The sequence below is a fragment of the Syngnathoides biaculeatus genome, chromosome 15, assembly GCF_019802595.1.
Source record: "Syngnathoides biaculeatus isolate LvHL_M chromosome 15, ASM1980259v1, whole genome shotgun sequence".
In the NCBI taxonomy this organism is placed as follows: domain Eukaryota; kingdom Metazoa; phylum Chordata; class Actinopteri; order Syngnathiformes; family Syngnathidae; genus Syngnathoides; species Syngnathoides biaculeatus.
Window position 1 is genome coordinate 22,312,176 of NC_084654.1, and position 17,250 is coordinate 22,329,425.

Below are 17,250 nucleotides of genomic sequence, written 5' to 3' on the forward strand. Positions count from 1 at the left end.
GTGAATATTTTCCAGATACACATTATATATTATTATTCATAGTAAAACAAAATTGCAAAATAGCAGACACAAGTACCATATTCCCACAATGGAAATATCTAGTTGATAACAAGCACATATTACAAATACAACCGCTATGAAACGACATCTAATAATCCAATATAGTTTTGCCTTGGAAGCTCATACGTGATGATCGTTGGCAAAATGCTAACGCTATGAGCTAAATATGTCCTTGATGTATGCATAAATTTGGCTTCTTGTGATTATGTTAGCAAAAAATGGAGGCAAGACTCCTGTCAAGTACAACAAAATTAGCTGCTAGCTAGCTAACCTAGCGTAGCTTCGAGAAAAGTAGTGAGAAGCTAGATCGACAAAGATAAAACACGTCCTCCATAATATTTAAATGTGACTTTTATGATTAAAAGGTGACTCTTTAATGTTTGGAAGCAAGATTTGCTAACATCTACTGTGATAGTTTGTCAGTTTTGGTTGACCTCCAGGAAGTTCCATTTCCGGTTCTGTGGTCCTCATAAAATCCAAAATAAAAGGCAAATAATAATGCTAACACGCTTGAGGAGTTAATCCTTTAGACCGAAGTCTGGTGGAATTTGTCAAAGTCTGCGGAGCTAATCCTTCGACGCAGTGGTTCTCAAAATGTGGTACTGGTACCACCAGTGGTACGCAAAAGTTTGCATGATTATTGACATTTTGGTCCACTCTTATCACTCAAAACCTTCAAGTTACGTCACGAAAAATGACCTCGTCACGCCCGTGACCCGTAACGATTCTCCCGTCACAGAGTGGACGAGCTTTGCTTGAAGTCTTTGAGGATGAGCGGCGCGCACAAAATGGACTCAGAGGCGGGCGAATTGGGGAAAGGGGCTGAGAAATCCCGAAAGGGCGAGGGCGGCATGAGCGCCAGGCAGTCCTCCGCTGCCACTTTGACTTCTTCGTCGTCGTCATCTGGAAGGGGGCCGTTGTTGTACAGGTACCCCTGAAGGATTCCAGGTTCCTCCTCCACGATCATGTCAATGAGGTCATCGGGGAATTTAGCCGTCACCTCCCGCGCTGCAACGACGCCGCCGAGCTGGTCGCCCTCGTCCTCCTCGGCCACGTTGTACAGGGGCGAGGCGCGGTAGCTGCTAGCTAGCGGCTTGATGACGGCCGTCTGATTGGACGCCGCCGTCTGGCTGGTCGGCGCCTCCTGCGTCCGGACGTGCACCGACAGTCGGTGCCAAATGTGCTCGCCCTTGGGGGGTTGCGGCACACCTGATCCAGACCAGGACACAGACTTGCTGTCAGAACTGGAACAGAAAAGAAACGGCGGATTTATGCCAGGGTTGACGTACTACACGCATCACCACAAAATGACGCAATGAAACAAAAAATATTTTCGACTTTTTTCACACGCTTTCAACCCTGCGGTTTATGCAGTGATGCGGCTAATTTGTGGGTTGTTTCTAACGGCCGCAAGGGGGGCACTCGACCGGAAAAGGTAAGAGTGAGACCAGTGGAATATATGAGCCGAGGAAGTGACTTTTACCGGTCCGGCCCTGTTAGCGCTGCGTTAGCGTGTTACTACTGTGTCTCAGTGATTTTTACCAGTATGGTTTTTTTTAACCAACCCTGTTAGCGTGACGCTAGTGCTAGCGTTAGCATAAGCACGACACTATCATTAGCGCAGGGGTGCTTAATGCGTCGATCGCGATACGGTCTTGGTCGATCGCGGGATGGCATGCCAAATAAAAAAAAATGTCAGCCAATGTTCCCTTTAAACTGCGCGCCTGCGCAATTGCGCACCGCTGGCGCAGTCTGTTCGCAGTAACTCTGCGTTGCACGCAAAAAAAATCCAATGTGAATTGACAGTATAACATACAGCTATTCAGTTTTTGGCATTTTGCAATGTTATTCAACGAGTGATGGATGACTGGTTGTTACATCCTGATTCACAATTCACATACGTACTGTAAAAAAATGAAAAGAAGAAGCCACTGGTTTCTTTTAGGCAGCACACGGAACTCTCTTTTTCCTACTTTACCTCCCCCCCCCATCCCCCACTCTTAAAGACGTACACTCATAATTACAAATGTTACAGTACTTCCGCAGCACATCAATGCATGACAGCATCCACCACCGCCGCTTTAGTTAGCAACACAGTCCGGGCAACGTAGAGCAAAGACGAGCTAGACACGCTGCTCATGTTTACTTAGAAAAAGTGGTTAAACTGGACGACATTTTTTTCCGAGTGGGAAACAACAACTAAATATGGAAGCAAGTGTAGCGCTATGTGTGATGTTTAACAGAACTCGAGTAGTCTGCCAATTCTCACGTTAGCTAGCGGCTCCCTCAGCACGCTCGTTGTTAATTGAGCGTGGAGGTCACAGGTAAGGCGACTGTAGTGTGACTACAGTCTGTCAGATGTCATCTCAAGAGACGCAATTTCGACACCCAACCTGCAAGAGCAGGAAGCGTCTGAGCTTTAGCGCCGGCTGACTTTAGCTAACGCATAAGAGCGCTCCTGGCGTTCGTGTTGTATTGTTCTCACGGCATTTAATAAGAAGCTATCATGTACCTGAATCGCTACATTTATTTTTAACTTGAGTCATCGTTCTCATTCCAATTTTTGTTTTTGAAATGTTCAAAACCTCACTACTCACCTGCCGCTCTTCTTCCGCTTGAAGACGTCCAGCAGGCTCCCGCCGGCACGGCGCGCCGCTTTGCCGTCGCCGACGTGCATGCGCACGGTGTCGGAGGTGGTGAAGGCGCTGCGCACGTTGCGCTCGGGCTTGGCGATGATGACGTACATCTTGGGCGCGAACATGCAGCCCAGCGCCACGGTGACGCTCAGGCTGACGGAGAAGGACGTGGTGATGGTCTTGTAGTCGGAGCCGAAGTAGATGGGCACGAAGGCCAGCCAGATGATGCAAGTGGTGTACATGGTGAAGGCCACGTACTTGGCCTCGTTGAAGTTGGCGGGCACGTTGCGCGTCTTGAAGGCGTAGTAGGTGCAGCTGAGGATGAGCAGGCTGTTGTAGCCCAGCGGCGCCACCACGCCGAGGTTGCTGGTATTGCAGATCAGTAAGACCTCGCGGGAGCTGGGGTGGCACAAAAAAAAAGTAATAGAAAATCAAGCTAAGCGTTGCTCTTTACTTGCATTTGTTCCTGTCGATATTATGAGCGTATCTATTTGCTATTCGTCAGGTTAAAGTCAACCGACGTCAGCAGGCTCCCACTTCACAGGAAATCAAATTTTTCACCAGAAAACAAGTCCAAAATGACTAGTGACTCTATTTTGAGGGGGATTTTTATTCCCCCAAAGACATAATTTTAAGTCTACAACTATGGAATAAGTGCTAATGTTCAAAATATTGGAGAAACTAAGCGAGCAAATCAAAATCCTACTGTATGCTGTTGTTTTTAATGCACAAAGTGAAGTTCTCGTTTTTTGTATACTTTGACGGTAAAAACCAAACCAAAGAATTCCAACCTCGGGTAGGACCGTACAGGCTCGGGCGGCTCTGCCACCACCAGCGCCACTTCCACAGCCAGCTGCACCCCGACCAGCGCCGAGGCAATGGCTACTTGCGCCCACGCGCCCATGAAGCGTGGCTTCCGGGTGCAGATCTTCTTCTTGCTCCCCGCCAAGATGCGGGCGATGCGATTGGTCTTCGTGACCAGCGCCGAGTAGCAAATGGCCGGCGAGAGCCCGACCAGGAGCCTCTGCAGGTAGCAGGAGACCACGGTGGGCCGGGCCATGAGCGTGAACGGGCACAGGTAGCCCAGGAAGATGCCCGCTAGGATTATGTAGCACAGCTCCCGGCTGGAGGACTTGACCACGGGCGTGTCGCGGTACAGCACGAAGGTGAAGGCCACGAAGGACGTCGCCAGGATGCCCAAGCAGGAGAAGACCACCTGGATGACGGATTCGGGACTGCTCCACTCCAGGTAACGCAAGGGGACCGCCTGACAGCCTGGAGGAAGAGAATTGCTTATTCGGTGTTGCTTTATGACAAAAATGTAATTCATTTGTGTCTTTGTGCCCTGCGATTGTCTGGCAATCAGTTCAGGGTGTACCCCGTCTGCTGCCCGTTGACAGCAGGGATAGGCTCCGGCATTCCCCGCGACTCTCGTGAGGATAAGCGGCAAAGAAAATGGATGGATGGATCACTCAATATTGCACTTTATAAAAAGAGTAGAGAGAATAATAAAATAATCTAAAAGAATAGAATGAAATGCCACAATCCAATTCATGTGCTGCTCTTTCCGGTGTGCCTGCCTTGATTACCGGAAAGCAGTAGACACACAAAGAATATTACTTCTTCTTCTACTACTAGTGCAAATAATTCAGTAAGATGCTCTAATATTAGTCATTTGTCATAAAAGATAAATAATATCTGCCTGTGAGAATTGTCTGTCTGTCTGTGTTGCTCCACTGTTTGTGTCCATACGTGTGTTGTGCTCAGTTGGAAAAACGGATAGACGGATGATAACAAATGTGTACACTTGACATTTTCCAAGAATAGGACAAACAATGGCGTCCAGGTCAGGACTCGGGACGATCCATATGGAGAATCAGTGTGTTGTCTTTCAAGTGCGCGCAGAGGAGCCTCGAAATTGGGCCAGAGGAACAGGGAGGGGGCGTGTAAAAGTAGGGCTCAACATGATGAATGGCCCCTCTGGCGTCGTGGGAAAGCTTTGGAAATAGCAGGCACAAAGAGGACGTTTAAAAAAAAAAAAAAAAAAGAATAAATAGAGCTGGAAGAGGACACGTTTTAGTTTCCCACCAGACCCGAATTTTAGTCCCCTTGCCCCGTGTCCGACAAAAGAGCATCGGACCCTATCGTTTCGAGCCATATTTAGATGATATGGGGATCACTTCTAACTAAGGACAGACTACCGGACAGTATGTATGAGCCAGCCCGGCCGAAGCCGTCCGCCGCGGACAGAATCGAGTGAAGTGACCGGGGCAATATTATCCTATCGTTTCGTTTTGAGCCATATTTCGATGATATGCGGATCACTTGTAACTAACAACAGACTCCCAGACAGTATGCATGAGGCACACGGGTGGCGCCACGATGATCATCGACACATTTAGCACTTCTGACTTACATACTAAAATCTGTTGCTACATTCTGAGAGGATTACGTCCCTCCGCCCCCAAACTATTGTTTTTTTTTTTAGTAGCTGTAAACACGCCTACCTGTCATTTGGAACCCACAAAGCTCTCGTCCTTTGCACCCGTGCAATCCATTTTTCACAACGAACCGGGTCTCTCTGAAAAGTATGAACAATTTAATCCATCCTCCCGAGTGTTCAAACAATATCCAGCAATACGCCGAGCCGGCATTTTGGCTATCACGAAGGAACAACGAGCTACCTTCCAGCAGGTAAAACTAGTAGAAACAGACGAGACCTCCTGAGTGGGCGTCTGGTACTGACGTCACTTCCTGTTTCTTCTCGAAAACAAATCCCTCGAGAGTGACAAAAAGCCATATACGTCCAAAATCATGTTGTGTGGTGAAAAAAACCGATGGGTCCATTACGGCTTCCATTTTTTTTCTCATTAATAACATACTAAAAATCATGCATTTCGTGACAGTGGAGCTTTAAATATTGGTTGGTTGCTTTCAACACAGCAGATGATCGCAGCACTACAGCAGAGCAGCACCACATTTTTTTTTTTTGCATTAGCATAAAACTAGTTGACTGAAAGGTTAAATATGCTTAGCATAATTTTCTTTGGTTTATGTATAGTTTGACAGAAAACATTAACTAGATGCGGCAATAAATAGATTGAAGTTGCTTTTTTTTAAATTAATTGTTCATTATTCACCTCAAGGCATCATTGGACGTGTCGCAATTGTGAACATTTTTATGAATTGACTACTCAAGATCAGAACTTGGTTAATTAAACAGCCTGCATGTGATCCATTTGTAAAATGTCGCCCTTTTTAAAACGACCTTCCAGTTCTTGGTCGGGCCACCATCCCAGCTCGCAAGCCCTGCAGGTGAACTCATCCTGGACGAACTCGTTGTCCTTGCAGGCGGTGCAGATCCAGCAGCAGCTCACCTCGCCCTTCCTGATCACCTGCAGCACAAAAACAACAATAAAAGTTGCAGAAAGTTCCTTTTTTAATTTTTCTTTCTGTTTTTTTTTTTTTTTTTTGGGGGGGGATCATCGATGATCCAAAATAAGCCGGTGGAAATCAACCTCACCTTGATCTCGCCCTTGGAGCAGGGCTCGCTGCACACCGAGCGCACCGCCCCACTGCGGTTGGTCGCCACGACGTCGTCGTCGATGGTGAGGACGCCTTCGTGCCACAAGCCGATGTTGATGTAGTCGTACGCGCCGGGGCCCACGCTCTGGAAGTTCATGATCTCGTACCTGGACGGTAGAATTAAAAAAAAAAAAAATATATATATATATATATACCCACTCACTCATTCAGAAATAAAATCTGTCTGCCGCTTGGAGTACTTCCATTTTTCGCTGATATTTCTTGCACTAAAAGCTGTTTTAATTTTACTTTTTAAAATGTTTTCATGTATGCATTTGAATGCTTTTAATCACGTAACTTGCAGAGTTACCCCGTATATCACTGGTGTCAAACTCAAGGCCCGGGGGAAACCGCATGATTTTATGTGACCCGCGAAGGCAGATCATATGAATCAACTTTCATGATTTTATTTTTAAAATCTGTCTGCTGCTTGGTGTACTTCTATTTTTACTTCTATTTATTACTATCTACTTATATTTATTTTTTTACTTCTATTTTTCGGTGATATTTCTTGGACTAAAAGCTGCTTTAATTGTTTTTATTTAAAATGTTTTTACGTATGTATTTGAATCCTTTTAATCACGTAACTCGCAGTGAGTTACCGTGTATATCACAGGTGTCAAACTCAGGGCCCGGGGGCCAGATCCGGCCTGCCGCATGATTTTACGTGGCCCGCGAAGGCAGACCATACGTATCAACTTTCATGATTTTTTTTTTCATCTGTACCAAAATTTCAAATCTTCATATCATAAATGATGATGTTGAGATATTATAAGTCAATTTATAATTTTATATATGGATAATATAAGTATATAATTAATAATTTATGTCAGTACGTGTTATATTAGTCCGTGGCGGCCAAGACATGCATTGACCATTGATATAATGCATGAAATCATGATGTACAAACACTTTAATTCTTTCCATTGTATGTTTTTATAAAGCAAAATACTGCTGAGCGGCGTTTCACCTGCCAGGCGAGTCCCCGTTCTGGTCAAATCGGACGTCTTCGCCCGAGACGCCGGCGAAGGAGGTCCTGAGCAGGAAGTCCAGCAGGCGGCTTCCGTCCACGGGCCTCATGGCGTCGCACAGCCCCGCGACTCCCGGGCACAAGCTGGCGTGCATGTCATGGAGGCCGTGCGCCATGGCGTAGATGGCGTTCACCACGAAGCCCATCTTGCTGTCCTGCACGTAGTTTTCCTCCAGCCGTTCCGAGCCTGTTTTACAAAAATATGTATTTTTTTTTATTGTAATTTTGTCTAATTTGTTGATAGTTTTCATCTGAATTCTTTTAAGGTTTAATATTTTTCAATTTTTTTTTCTTACACAGTATTTCTATATTTCAAATATAATACTAGTTCTATATTGGACTCTTTTGCATTTTTTAAAATGTAAGTTTTTACCTATTAATTTAGATTTTTCATGTATGTCACACTTTTTGGGGGAAAATCATTATTTCATTCATTCATTCATTCTCAGCAGTACGTTTCTATGTTCCACAACCTGTTTATGCATTTTTAAAATACTTTTGATGAGTGTAATTCTTTTTTTTTAATATGAGTTTCATTTTTTGAACTACCTAACTAGTAAATTTAGCTTTTGACACTATTCAAAATTGTGGAGATGCGGTGATATTTGTGTATTTCTCATGTAATATTTTTAAATGATTAATTAATATCATCTAGCGGAAAAGTGGATCCGATAGAAAGCGTTGGGCTCACAGTTCTGGGGTCCAGGGTTCGATCCCGGCTTTCGCATGTGTGGAGTTTGCATGTTCTCCCCGTGCCTGAGTGGGTTTTCTCCGGGTGGGCACTCCGATTTCCTCCCACACCCCAAAAACACCCAAGATAAATTGGACACTCTAAATTGCCCCTCGGTGTGATTGTGACTGCAGCTGTTTGTCTCTATGTGCCCTGCGATTGGCTGGCGACCAGTTCAGGGTGCTCGTTGACAGCTGGGATAGGCTCCAGCACTCCCAGCGACCCACGTGAGGATAAGCGGCTCAGAAAAGGGATGGGTAGATTATATTAAGTAACCATCCCTTTTCTGACCCGCTTATCCTCACAAGGGTTGCGGAGTGATGAAGCCAGTCCTTCGGACAAAAATAAGCATTCACACCTATGGGCAATATAGAGTCTTCAATCAACCTAACATGCATGTTTTGGGGATTTTTTAATGTTTTTTTTCAAGTTTTAATATTTACAGTACAATGAACACAGAGCAACCGTGCGGTTACCTGAGCAGTTCTTGACGTAGTTCCGGTTCTCGTGCGGGTGGCCGGGCAGACGGCACTGGAAGCGGTGCTGCCAAAACTCCGGGAACCAGGGGTCGCGCACGTTGGTGCTCAACTTGAGCCCGAGGAAGTAGTCGTCGAAGGAGGCCACCTCCTCCGACTGCAGCTTGACCGTGATGCCGCCGAGCGCCTCCTCCTCGTAGCCCTCCACCACCTCCACGCGGTCCGCCCAGCCGTCGCTGTTGGCGACATCCCGTGTGGTCGTAATACTGATCGTGTGAAATACGGAAATACGTTACAAATGCTCAATAGGGATGATAAAGAAGGAGAAATATGCCCAATTGATTCAATCATTCAATGTGCGAGTAGCCAACATATCACGATGAATGAATGATACACAATAGCACGCCGTTACGTATCTGTGACTGAATGCGTGTGAGTGAAAAATGGGGCCTTGGGCTGTTGTGTGAAGTGGGAGTCTGTGAATCAATTTGACCTTTGCTCAATAAAGCGACTGAAAGTGCACCGGTGGATGAGTCTCTCTCATGGGCGGATGGGTTAAAATTGTAACTAGCGGTGCTAGGCTAGAAAATTACAGCTAACGATGTGTACTGGATAATTGAACACTCTAAATTGCCCGTAGGTGTGATTGTGAGTCTGACTATGTGCCTTGGGATTGGCTGGCAACCAGTTCAGGGCGTACCCCGCCTCCTGCCCGTTGACAGCCAGGATAGGCTCCAGTACACCCCGCGACCCTCGTGAGGATAAGCGGCTAAGGAAATGGATGGATGGATGGATGACAGACGTGCGGCAAGATGGACATCTGTACCATGATGCCATTAATTGCGGGAGTATGATGTAAAGATAACATCATACCATAATAAAATGACATCTCATGATATTGTTTTTTTGTTTTGTTTTTTTAAAGGGAGTATTGAGTAACTATTTTGCTCTCGAAAGTAAGCGTAAAGTAAATATAAAAGGCATAATTATATAACAGTGCGGAATGGAAAAAGCGGGATCGAAAAAAGTTCAGTTCTGCGCAAAAGTGCCGAGTTCATTCGCAAGGCAACACGAAAAACTAATAATAAAAAGGATAAGCGGGCGCCTTTTACTGGCTTGAAAACAAAGCCAACACTTTGTTTTGTTGCGTTGGCCGGGCAAAGCTACAAAGCGACTGGATCCAGCGGAGCTGACCATCTGCTTGTCGCGCGCGCGGTGTGCCAAAAAAGCTGCGAGCCAGCAGCCTGCTATTAAAAAAAAATAATAATAAAATAAAACGCTTCAATGACTTATCTCGCTTCGCCGGGATCCGCGTGAAATGCAAAGGAAGCTAAATGTTGATATCCGATGTGCCAATTTCGCAGCATCTCTGTGAACGTTGAATATGGCACATGATTGAAATAATGAAATCATTTATATTCATTTTAGCGCCTCGATAGACGAGTGCCTCGACTTAAGAGTTTTTAGGATAATACCAATTTTTTTTTTCATGTTTTGCTTTGACTCGTGAGCACAGACTTGACATACGAGTTATTCGTGGTTGCATTGAACTCAACTAGCTTCACAATTAGCGGCACTTTGACAAACAGTACAAAAAAAAAACTTGAAAAAATCTTCAAAAACAAGCTTTATGCTATTTATTAACACACATTTATTGTCAAAATAATCAAAAAGGAAATAGCACCTTCGGTGTTTAAAGCAACCAAATTGATTAGCCTTTCAGTGCACTAGCTTAATGCTAACATTAAATAGCATGAATTGTATGTTGTGCTTTGAACACAAACAGTTTCTCATTAATTGACCACATATTTAATAAAAATATTTAAAAGTTCAAATGCATGTGAAGTTATTTTAACCGTACAAAATAGTGGGTCCTCATGTTTCAATTGGGTTATTTTTCTACTGTTATATTATCATATATTTTTTAAAGAGTTCAAATGAATATCTAAATTATCTTACATATTTAAGGAAATATTTAAAACTTCAAATGCGTGTGAAGTTATTTTAACCGTACAAAATAATGGCTCCTCATGTTTCAATTGGGTTATTTTTTTTACTGTTATATTATCATATTATTTTTGAAAATACTTCAAATGAATATCTAAATTATCTTATCAAATGCCTCACATGTTTTTATTTGTAATTTATAACAATTTAATTAATGTATTTTTTTATTCAATTAGAAGGGATTAACTATTAATTTTGATCAAATACACTTTAAAAGTGAAGAGTTTCTGTAAATATTTTACAGAATATTTACATTATTTTAGATTTTAAATGAATAATATGGTGGGTAATTTTCATGTTTGATCATATTTCTAAGGCATTTAACCCGCGACCCGAGTGATGATAAGCAGTTCAGAAAATGGATGGATGGATGATTAATTTAGTTATGATTAACGAAACACTGATTTGAAAAAATTCTGTTAAACATACAGTACTTCTAAATGTTATTTTACTCATATTTTTTTATTTATGATAAATAAAGCTATTATTTAACCATAAATGGATAACGGCATTTAAATTCATCAATTTAAAAAGAGCATAATGCAAGAAATATTACAGTACTCAAGGTAATGTTTTGCCATTACCCTTTTTTTCACACTTGCTCCACGCTTGTAGACGCTGTCATTCTTGCAGTTTTCGTTGGACCAAGACCAGGTCTCCCGTTGCGGACGTAGTCTCGAATAATGAGTTGGCCGTGTGCGACAATCGGCACCGGCGCACCTCGTGCGGGTTTTTATTTTTTATTTTTCTATTTCTTACTTTCTCGGTTTTGTTGCTCTACAAAACATTTTCCGCACGACGTCACCTTGACCCACAAACGCACCCGCTATGCCGAACAAACTCACCTCCGTAGAGGTTTGAGAAATTAGTCAAAAAGTGAAGGAAGTACTGGAGGTGAGTTCGGAGGTGGCTTTGCGATACAGTACAGTATATTTCTTGTGCGCGACGGCGACTTGACTTACGAGTTGAATCCGCACCGTGGCCATGCTCGTAACTCAAAAAAAAACTCCGAACAAAACTAAGAACTACTGTAACGCGTTTTTGCAATTCATCTGCATGTTGGCATTGTTAATAACGGGGGCATTTAAAAGCCGCAACAGCGCTTACGAGTTAATGGATGGCGCGTATCGTGTTTTTCTTGACTCCTAAATGTGCGCGCGCGCGTGCGTGGCGTCGACGGCATTCGTGGGCTCGGAATTAAGCGGCTCGTGCTGCGGGGTGCTGCCCCACATTAGGCCGTCGTCCCTGCGATGTGCGCAAGAAGGAGGAGGAGGCGAGCGGTGCATTATTTAACACCGAGCCAGACTCACGGATCAAAATCTTATGCAGGAAGGAGGATCGTGTGTTAAGAGATAAATGTTTTATGCAAAATATTAACTGTTTGTTTGATTTTTTTTTTTTTTCCATTTTACACACACGCACAGTCTCAAACCAGGAAACGAAGGGTGATATCAGTTATTCAGTTACTGATTTGGAATATGTCAGAAACGAGGCAAAAATGCTGATCATGCTTTTCCGAAGGTAGAGCTAATTTTTGCAAATTTCTTAGTTTGATGTAATACAAAAGATAATCAGGCGGCGCGGTGGATCCGCTGGAAAAATGTTGGCCTCACACTTCTGAGGTGCCGTGTTCGGTCCCGGACCCGCCTGTGTGGAGTTGGCATGTTCACCCCGTGCCTGGGTGGGTTTTCTAACCGGTTTCCTGACACATCCCCAAAAACACGCAACATTAATTGGACACCCTAAATTGCCCCAAGGTGTGATTGTGAGTGCGATTGTTTGTCTCCGTGTTCCCTGTGATTGGCTGGCAACCAGTTCAGGGTGTACCCCGCCTCCTGCCCGTTGGCAGCTGCGATTGGCTCCAGCACTCCCTGCGACCCTTGTGAGGATAAGCGGCTCAGAAAATGGCTGGATGGACAAAAGATACTTACAGACTCACGAAGGACTCCAGAAATCGGAGTATTTACTGTTGAGAGGCTGAAATCGGACATTTTGTCAATTTTAGCTTAAACAATCGGTGTAAATGATGAATCTATTATAATAATAGTTGTCGCAATATCCACAATATCCATCCATCCATTTTCCAAGCTGCTTATCCTTATAAGGTTTGGGCGAGTGCTGTAGGTTATCCCAGATAATTATTATGTTGTCTTTTTTTTCTTACATTTTAGCATACATTCTTCGACCAAAACATTTTGTTTACTTGTCTTTTATTCATTTCTGTCTGCAATGGCTGTTATAGTCATTTTTTAATCCATCCATCCATTTTCTTCACCACTTATCCTCACAAGGGTCGCAAGGAGTGCTGGAGCCTATCCCAGCTGTCAAGGGGCAGGAGGTGGGGTACACCCTGAACTGGTCGCCAGCCAATCGCAGGGCACATAGAGACAGACAAACAGCCGCACTCACAATCACACCGAGGGGCAATTTAGAGTGTCCAATTAATCTTGCATGTTTTTGGGATGTGGGAAGAGTGTCCGGAGAAAACCCACACAGGCACGGGGAGAACATGCAAACTCCACACAGGCGGGTCCGGGATTGAACCCGGGACCTCAGAGCTGTGAGGCCAAAGCTTTACCAGCTGAGCCACCGTGCTGCCTCATTTTTTTTTTTTTTAATATAATTTTCCAATTTTTGCCCCGCAACGAGGACCAGAAGTACGAATCATTGGCTATAGACTACATTGCTGCCATATTGAAGCACATCTTCGAGGGGAGAACTAACCTGCCGATGAGAAGGAACTCTCGGGCGACTCCTCTGCGCCTCATGGCCATGAGCAGGCCTCGCACCGTCATGCCCTCGCAGAAGCAGACCACCACTCGGGCTTTGGGCAGCCGTTGGCGTAGCTTGCGCAGCAGCCTGTCAAAGTGTTTCTCGCCGGCGTTGCTGTAGATTTTGTCCGAGAGCGACAGGCACAGTCCTTCCTGCGAGGCCAGCTCCTTGAACACCTCCATGCCACTTTCGCCGTAATTACCTACGCCGCAACAAAAATGTCAACTCTTGGGAAGTTGAGCCTCTAGCCTGCTAGCTAGCTAAAACAGTTTCGTTACATTTTGACGTTTCTGCTTAGCGTCAAGTACCATCAATGAAAATGTCAGAAATTCTGTTGTTCTACGCTACTGTGCCCGCTATCTAACAAAAAAAAAATCACTTCATCTTCATCTTCCTGCCAAGTAACAAGAACCTGTCAACAGAATTTAAGCAATTATCGAGCCGCGGCGATGTGCAGTCTAGCTAGCCAACATTTTAATGTATTTAATCTTCAGGTTTCTGCCTAACAACAAGAACCGAGAAACAGAATTAAAACATTTTTCTTCAGTCTGCCAATAAGGACCAAGAAACCGATTCTGAGCAATTCTCTTTGATCCATGTCGTGAGCCTACTAGCTAGCTAAAATTCCAATTCAATTTCTCCTCCCGAAAACCGTCACATTATCATGGTGGAGGGGTTTCTTTGGGGGGGGGTTTGTGTGCCCTAATGATGCGTCCTAGGACTACTACGATCTTAGGAGCTAAATTGCCTGGGGCTTAACGCCCCTGGTAGGGTTTTCTATGGCAAACAAGTTCTAGGTGAGGGACCTTCCTTATGGCGGTATACACAAATGAAGTCGCGGTTTCCCTTGCCCAGACCTTGGTCAACGAGGACCCCCTCTGGAACCAGGCCTGGAGATGGTGGTCGAAGTTTAGCGCCTGAACATTGGGGTTCACGCCATTGGATGAGAGGGTAGCCACCCTCCGCCTTCAGGTGGGGGGACGGGTCCTGGCTGGAGTTCAGAGCACCCCACCTCCCCCCAGTTTTCAAGTCCTCAGAGGAAGTGCTGGAGAGCCCTCCTGGAGCTACTCCAGGAGCTAATCCTCAGCATGTGTCTGTTGCCAGTTTTATTTCTGGGACAACAAAGTGAGTGTGGAATATATAACACACAGTTAATGGCGCCTTACCCTCGGTGTGGATGGCAGACACGTAGGTCCAATTGTACCGCTTGACAATGTCCAGGAGCGCCCTGGCCTGGAGGGTATCGGAGGGCACCACCCTGAGGAAGTACTGGAATAAGTTCTTGTCACTCAGGTCAATGCTGGTGGCCGAGTATGCGATTTGAGGGATGTTGAAGAGCTGCAACAGGTTCTGCACTTGGATGGCCACCGAGCTGGAGCCGGGCCCAACCACGCCCGCGATGGGCTTCTTGACCGGCGGCGGTTCAGCCGCGGTCGCCTCCTCCGCGCACCACCGGCCGCCGTCATCCTCCCGGATGGAGATGAGCGAATCGCGGATGAACTCGATGCTCTGCTCCAGCGCCACCGACGAGTGCCAGCACGAGTCTCGGATTTCGCAGCCCAGCGTGATGTTGGGCAGCAGGTTCGGGTCTGCGTTTATCCGGTCTAGGGTGTGAAACATAGCCTCCACCCGCTGTACGCCGTACTGCTCTCGCACCTCACCGCATTGCCTGTCCGCCACCTTGTCGGCCGACGGCTGGTGGTGCACCGAGAAAAGGGCGCCGATGATCACGTCGCCATCTGTCCGCGCCACCAGGCGGGAGGCCGAGTTTGGCACAGCGGATCTCTCTTGGTTGGACAGGACCAAGGCCTCCAAAAAGAAGACGGGCAGGCACAACACACGCAGGGATGTCAAGAGACTCATACTGGATGCCGCGGTGCGGAATGCAGAGTTGTAGGTGCAGGATGCAGAATCAGCGGTGCGGAATAACAGGTGCAGGATGCGGAATCAGTGGTGCGGAATCATAGGTGCGGGCTGCAGATTCATCAGGGCAGGATGCAGTGTTATAGGTGAAGATTTAACCGGTGCAGGATGCAGAATCAATGGTGTAGAATCATAGCTGTAGGATGTAGTCATTGTGGAGGAGGCAGTGTTAAAGGTGAAGAATCACAGGTGCAGGATGCAGAATCAGGGGGGAAGAATCACAGGCGCAGGATGCAGAATCAGGGGTGCAGAATCAATGGTGCAGGATGCAGGGTTATAGATGCAGGATGCAGTGTTAAAGGTGAAGAATCACAGGCGCAGGATGCAGAATCAGGGGTGAAGAATCACAGGCGCAGGATGCAGAATCAGGGGCGCAGAATCAATGGTGCAGGATGCAGGGTTATAGGTGAAGCATCGCAGGTGCATAAGGCAGTTATAGTTACAGAATCAAGAACCATAGTCTGAGGTGCAGAATCACAGGTGCAGGATGCAAGATCAGAGGTGCAGAACGCAGAACGATGACCGCCGCGCCCTGGGGGAGGTCCGTCATGCTGGCGCCCAGCGAGCCACATGCTGCTTCAGCAAGGAGGAAGAGAAAAAAACAGCGCAACAATGCAGATATCGCAAAATATACAATCGTCGGAACCTCGGGATGCGAGCTACTTGAGGGTTTAGCTAGTCCAAAGATCCGATCAGTTTCCATATCATCGACAAAATGCAACATTGTACAGCGAGTTACCTTGTGACTGCCTTATTGGACACTTTGTTAAGTACACCTGCACAATACAAACATTTCCAAAACCTACCTGCAGCCGAGGATGTACGGCAGCTCAAAACCAGACTGGAAAGTCTAACACGAGACGGCGGGGACTGGCTTTCACCCCCCCCCCCCGCTCTCTCTCTTCCTCTTCTTCTTCTTCTTCTTCTGCGCCTCCTCATCGCCACATCTTGAAAGCAGGTCAACATTTCGCTGCTGTACCCCTCATATGAAGTCACGTTTAAAAAGTTTAAATGGAGATTGCAAACTGGGAAATGGTTAAATTAAAAAAAAAAAGCACATTTATATTCATCTTGGGTGAGCTTCTCTGAAGATGAAATGGTCAAACTTGATGTGATTTGCATATTGCATAAAATAATGTCACCCTAAAATAGACATGATGGGTTTCACTGCCATTGTGTGGTCGGTTTTTGCTACTGCAATTGTACATTTACGATATTAAAGGACACACAAAATGGAAAATTGATTTTTTTTTAAAATGTATGTATACATTAAACATCTATGGTGTGTCTGCCCACTCATCAGTTATGAAATTAAACCACCAAGTCAATGTGTCTGAAAATGTTTGTGAAGACAAAGCTGTCTTAGCTTCTGATAATAATAGTGTAATATGTTCCAACAACGAGCCAATTTTACAAGGCATGCGTTCATCCATTTTCTGAGTGGCTTATCCTCACAAGGGTAATGGGAGTGCTGGGGTGTATCGTTGGACAGGAGGCGGGGTACACCCTGAATTGGTTGCGAGCCAATCGCAGGGCACAATTACTTCAGACGTCCTGTGGGAATATGTCCACGATTATTTTTACTTTGGGATATTTTGATGGAAGGCTCCAGCACTCACCGCGACCCTCGTGAGGATAAGCGGCAAAGAGAATGGAGGATGGATGGATATTTTGACGGAAGCATGGCACACACAAGCTGACACCGGAGCTGTTTTAAATTTAAGCCTAGCTTATTAGACAATAAATCACTTCACCTTGCTTTTATTTTGTTAAAAAAACATTGGATTTGCACATTCGGTGGCATACAGCATATTGATATTAATAAGTAATAACGTGAGACATTGTGCGAAGTGAAAGACAAAGTTAAGTGACGCTTGATTTTGCATTAGCGTGTTTTTTTTTTTGTTATATATTGAAAGTTATCAAAGAGAAATCGCATTTACTTTTGATTCTTTTTAGAACCGAACGCACAGGCGATGCAAAAAACATGCGACAGCTAAAACGAAAACAGACACAAAAAAACATCTTTCA

General features: G+C 45.2%; 1 protein-coding gene across 1 annotated transcript; it reads right to left on the bottom strand.

The window, feature by feature from the left end:
* Positions 1-793: 793 nt before the first annotated feature.
* On the bottom strand, positions 794-15,159 carry grm1b (glutamate receptor, metabotropic 1b). The gene is made up of 9 exons (XM_061844382.1): positions 14,463-15,159; positions 13,249-13,498; positions 8,493-8,753; positions 7,252-7,500; positions 6,220-6,388; positions 5,965-6,091; positions 3,488-3,971; positions 2,658-3,095; positions 794-1,304 (listed from the first exon to the last, which is right to left on the bottom strand). The coding sequence occupies exons 1-9, from the start codon at positions 15,157-15,159 to the stop codon at positions 794-796; spliced, it is 3,186 nt and encodes a 1,061-aa protein (XP_061700366.1).
* Between the last annotated feature and the right edge of the window lie 2,091 nt (positions 15,160-17,250).

What these genes read in the sequence shown, in the direction of transcription:
- grm1b (XM_061844382.1), bottom strand. Translation starts at nt 15,159, where the DNA reads ATGAGTCTCTTGACATCCCTGCGTGTGTTGTGCCTGCCCGTCTTCTTT. An exon ending in AACGGGGACTCGCCTGGCAG is followed by an intron (nt 6,389 to 7,251) that starts GTGAAACGCCGC and finishes TCTACCGTCCAG; the next exon opens with GTACGAGATCATGAACTTCC. An exon ending in GCTCCAAGGGCGAGATCAAG is followed by an intron (nt 6,092 to 6,219) that starts GTGAGGTTGATT and finishes TTTGTGCTGCAG; the next exon opens with GTGATCAGGAAGGGCGAGGT.